This window comes from Alligator sinensis, unplaced genomic scaffold (assembly GCF_000455745.1).
Source record: "Alligator sinensis unplaced genomic scaffold, ASM45574v1 scaffold100_1, whole genome shotgun sequence".
NCBI classification, from domain to species: Eukaryota; Metazoa; Chordata; order Crocodylia; family Alligatoridae; genus Alligator; species Alligator sinensis.
The window spans coordinates 874547-879715 of NW_005842193.1; the positions used below are offsets into that span (position 1 = coordinate 874547).

The window sequence follows — 5169 nt, forward strand, 5'->3', positions numbered from 1 at the left end:
CGCTCAAATTTTCTGTAGGCCAAAGTCTAAGGAAACGATATTTCAATGATGTTAACAAAACTGGCTAATATAAAAAGGCAATCAAATATAAAAATTAAAAGCTCCCTTCATATTTTTTTCATTTCTTTTCAGGAACTTTAAAATAAAGAATTAACCGCTACACTTTTGCTATGGAAAGTTTTATGTTATAACATACTACATAAGGGAAGATTAAATGTAATTCAGCCAACTGCTAATCAAAGAAGATTTGCAAACTTCCAGAGCATACAGTCAAAGCCATTTAATAATTTCAGCCAATTATGTATTGGACAGTAAACCAGAACTATTACTGGAGCAAAGTCAACTGTTTTTATTGAAATAAAATATGTGGACACAATGCAAGAACAGGGAGAAACCAGCACGGAGGTTGTGATAAGCACTTAAGCTTGGATGAAGGTTTGGTGTCTTTCATGTATTCTAGATTTCTGAAGCTCTCTCCAGAAAACTTTGTTTTTTCAAACCATAGGGCTAGGAACAGACATTACACATAAACTGGTTTAAGTGATCAGAAACTGGTTTAAACCAGTAACAGATGTTCAGTGCACATAAACCGGTTTGAAAATGGCTGAGATAAACCTGATTGAATGTAGGATCAGACTTAACTGATTTGGGTGAAACTGGTTTATGCACTGTCTGTCCCAGACCCCTTGCTGGTTTAAGATAAACTGGACTCCTCCTACATCCTGGCATGCTCTCTGGTCTGGGCGGGGCTCTCTGCTCCACAGCAGGGCTGGCCCCTCCCCTCTGCTCCCTGGTTGTAGCTCTGGCAGAGATTTGCAGGCACAGAGCATCTGCCTGGCTTCTTCTTGCTAAGCAGGGATTATTCCCCCCTCTGCCTTATGCAGACACCTCAGCATTAGCTAGCAGACCACAAACTGGCTACAACAAAGCCAGTGTGGGAGACAACAAAGGCAGACACGCTTTTTGAAGCTAATCAACAGGTAGGTTAATGTCCTTCCTGGAAAAGCTGTTTAAGAAGAGCTTGAACTAATGAAGCTTTGCTTTTTTAATGGGTTGATAAACACTGAGTTAGGGGTGATAAACATTCCCTGCTGGGCTGCTCAGTAGGTGGGGGAATAATAAGAACAGCCCGGGCCTGCCCATGCCCCCCTCAGCTTAGCACTGTGGAAGCAAAGGGATGGCTGCTCTACTGCCCCCCAGCTTCTAGCCTGAGCCACTGCAGGCATGTACCTGATTTTTTTCAGTCCAGAGGGGATATCTGTACAGTTACAAACCAGTTTAGCCTAGCCAGGTTCAACTAACCTGCAAAGATTGAATCAATTCAGGCTCAGGCTTTTTGAATGTCTGTCCCTAGCCTAGGTTTACAATGGAAGCTTTAATTGCAGAAAAATGTTATGACAGTACTCTTTTCTGGGTTTTTGCCATTTCATATTCTCTTCTTTCTTATTAAAATCACCCTCTCTCCTGCTTTATCTTGCATGATTCAGACCTAATTCTCCTACTAGCAAGGGGAGAAATTTAGAAGACAGGTGCTCAGGTCCACATGTAAAAGTATATTTGCAGTTGTGCATGAATATTGAGAGTCAGGTAAATAATTCATTTAATCTTCCTCAAGAAGTGATGGACTCAGTCTAGTCCAGAGCTGAATCTGTGGTTGAAGTCAAACTTTTTTACAACTGAGACTTGGGCTACAAAGCCTTCCCTTTCAGATGAAAAAAAAAATCTTATTTAAATGTTGCTTGTTATGTTAGCCAAAGCATTTAGCAGTAGTTTTGCTAAGGCGATCAGTGTTATTATTATTATGTACAGCCTTAGCTCCTTCCTTAGACCTGGTAGACAAGCCAGGACTCACTATATTTAGAAGTTAATTTATTTTAAAATTATTTTTCAGGTTTTATAATTTGAAAAGAAAAAAGTATCATCTCATGTAACAAATAGACTTATAGTAGGTGGGTTTTTATCCCAAGCCTTTCATTATCTGTAAATATTTTCAATAGTTTTGTTTTTAATAGTTTTATTTGTACCAGCTCTAGATTTTTGTTTCCTTCCTTTCGTTTCCTTCAATATAGTAAGACGTTGCACTAGATGACTTACAAATAAAAATAACAGTAGCCAGATTATACTAAACAATCTCTTTACTTCTAATGGGATTTAATACAGTGCTTTATAAAGACAGTAGAAATATGCTACCTGATTTCAATGGATACTGCAACAAGTTCTCAGTATTCTTCTGGATGAACCCAGATGTTAACTATAGGATCATATAAGAGTAGAATTATAGATACTACATAAAAGCACTGTACATACAGTAAGGGTAGCCTGTGGGATCCAGAGAATGGCGGATACACCATATATAGAGCCTCTGTTCCCTCATAGAGGTGCATCTGTCCCCCGCAGTCCCCAGCCTCTCCTTATATCTGTAAGGATATAATAAGAAAGAAAATGCATAATGTGGTGCTTCAAGATCCGAGAGAAGAAGGGTGTACATGGTTCAGGAACTTGACTCCCTCACCTAGGTACTACCCAACAACTCTGGGTCTTCAGTCCACCATAATATAAAACAAATTTCTGCATTTAATAGCCTTGAAGGTACAATGCAAAATGCATGGTTTAACATGACTCTTTTAGATGGTGGAGGATCACAGATCAGTGGACAGTGGTCTGAATTTTTGGCCAACATTACTTGGCCTTTGGTTCAGCCTATTTCAGTATTTATCACCACATTTAGATATTATGATAAGCATATAATAAGTTGACGTACCCATAAATAAAATAGAATCTATCAAACAAATCAAAGAGAATCAAAAAAGCTAAAAATAAAGTTATTTAGTCACTAATTCTGCTGCCTAAAAAGTAATTAAAATCCTTTTTTTTAAAACTTCCAAAGACTCTAAAAAACTTTGCCGTAATATAAAAGAAACTAACTAAATTAAGCAACTATTTTCTCAGTAATTTCCCAATGCTCATATAAAGAAGGCAGGAGAAAGTGATCAATGTCTACAGTCCTCAATTTCCTGGGAGAGGCTGCACCAGCAAAATAATTAAGGCCTTTAATAGAAAACTGGATATCTCAGTGTTCACTAGACACGATCTTTTCAAGGCATGATCCTTCAGGTGGGGGTGGAAAGGCAGGGCAATACAAAGGGGCAATCATTAATGATATATACAATTTATTTTAACCACATAATGTATAAGCACAAAATGATATCATAAACCAACTAACCCAGGGCTGACGTAGTGAACACTTGTCTAATTGACAAAGCAGCACAGATTTATGCTACTGACAGCTGGAAACACAAAGATTCAATTAATCTAAAGGCCCCAGGTTTGTGGTGTTTCTCGCTGCTGAGCAAACTTTCTTTGTTGTGTGGAGCATTCTATCAGCAATGTGTAAGTTAGGAATAACCTAATCACTGAAGTACTATGATTCTGTTCTTCGGGATCCATCAGTATAACAATCTTTGTTTAGCACCCCACATATTACTGCAGTGGAGTAAAATGGTGAAGCTTTACAAGACATGCATTTATTCATGGCATGACTGGCTGAAAAAACATAGATGCTTTCAGTGTTTCATTGTTCATTACACTGAATGATGCACAGAAGTGCCCACCAATATGAAGTGGTAGCAACTAAGCTAGAAAGAGACATTTCCTCTCAATGGTACACAACATTCGTTTTTTAAGGTGACCCACGGGAAGGTGAAAACTGCTTGATTAACAAGAAGTTTAACGAATTTAGTAAGTCAGAATCTTCCCACTAATAAATCTATGACATATGCAAAACTGTCAGTCACAATTTCTCTAAAATGTCAACTGTGTGTGATGTAACAGGGAACTCAGTCCCCTGTTATTAGGAGGGTTTAAACAGGTAAAATGCCAGGAATCAGGCCCCAGAAACAGGGTTTGCAGTCAAGGTAGAGCCAAACCCTGAGGCTGAGGCCTTGAACAGTAGGCCCAGGTGGAGGAAGTGGCCCTGGAGAAAAAGGGGGTTGACGCTGTGATAGCCAAGACCCCAACAAGTGCCCCATTAAGGCAAAGTACTGGGAGAGGGCAGAAGGCCCCAGGTGCAGCTGATCAGGTTTTAAAGGTCAGCCATTTTAACTTAGTGATCAGATACATGGCAATTTAAAAAATAAATGGAAATATTTAAACTCAAAGTAGCAAAAGGAATTTTGCAAATAAATAAATAAATAGGTCTGTTCTTGTCTAAGATGAAGCCCAGAAAATTTCATCCCCACAAGTTATTTCCCAGAAAGTTCTGATCATATCAAACCAATGGGTTATCATTGCACTCTGGCAGTCTTAAGCATAGAGTTAAACTCTCCAATGAATGCTATAATTAAACAGACAGACTATGAAACCTAATGAACTTGCATTAATAAACCATGAATTTGACATCCACTTTTTCATGAAACAAGCATCAGTGTACTAATGGTAATTTCCAGGGTTTTGTTTCACTAGCTCCCCAAATGAAACAAAATCAAAACATTCATGTATGTCATTATTGACACACTAACTCATACAAAAGCAAATAAGAAGTTGATTAATATCAATTAAAAAAAAACCTAACTTGCTGCATTTCAAATCAAACCAACTGAACATGTGGCCAAAATTCTGGAAACTAGGAGAACAAATTAAAAAAAAAAAGCAGAAGAAACAATTTAAATATTTGTTTACCCACCATATCAAATGAGACAGACTAATGTTTTTGTAACCACAGAAATGGGATAGAGGAAGCAATATTAAAGATGAAGTAGTTTTGCTACATCTGAATCTTTCCTGTTTTGTCCACACACAACAATTAGAACTTAGCAGCTGCCCTTTGGAACTGTGTCCCTTCTGAAATGGTATGTGTGTATTTACCGTCTGAGGAAGAGATCTATTACACTGCCAAAGATGGGAAAAGGCTTTTTCAGATCTGCTGGTTTTGAGAAGCTGATATTGAAGTCCATATCAAACATAACATCTACAAACAAATGGCATCTTCCGGTTCCTGAAGAATTAACTGATTAGTCTTCTTAACACTGGACTCTTTTATTTATTCAAGATACTAGGACTGTGCGAGGCTTCGGACCGTGGTTCGGATCCGGAGAAGATTCGGATGCTTCAGACACTAAGGCAGCATGTCCAGATCGAAGCACTAGCTTCTTTAGGGTTTCTGAAGCGGTT

General features: G+C 38.3%; 1 protein-coding gene across 3 annotated transcripts in view; it reads right to left on the reverse strand.

Annotated features, from left to right (window-relative positions):
• PRKAR2B (protein kinase cAMP-dependent type II regulatory subunit beta) overlaps positions 1 to 5169 on the reverse strand; it is a 162306-nt gene that overhangs the window by 56326 nt on the left and 100811 nt on the right. The window contains exon 3 of one of the 3 annotated variants that reach the window (XM_014521221.2): positions 2308 to 2417. The exons of the other annotated variants lie outside the window; for them this stretch is intronic. Within the exon in view, the coding sequence (XP_014376707.1) occupies positions 2308 to 2374 (67 nt within the window). The 5' untranslated portion in view covers positions 2375 to 2417. The remainder of the gene's footprint in view (positions 1 to 2307; positions 2418 to 5169) is intronic. 3 annotated transcript variants of the gene reach the window in all.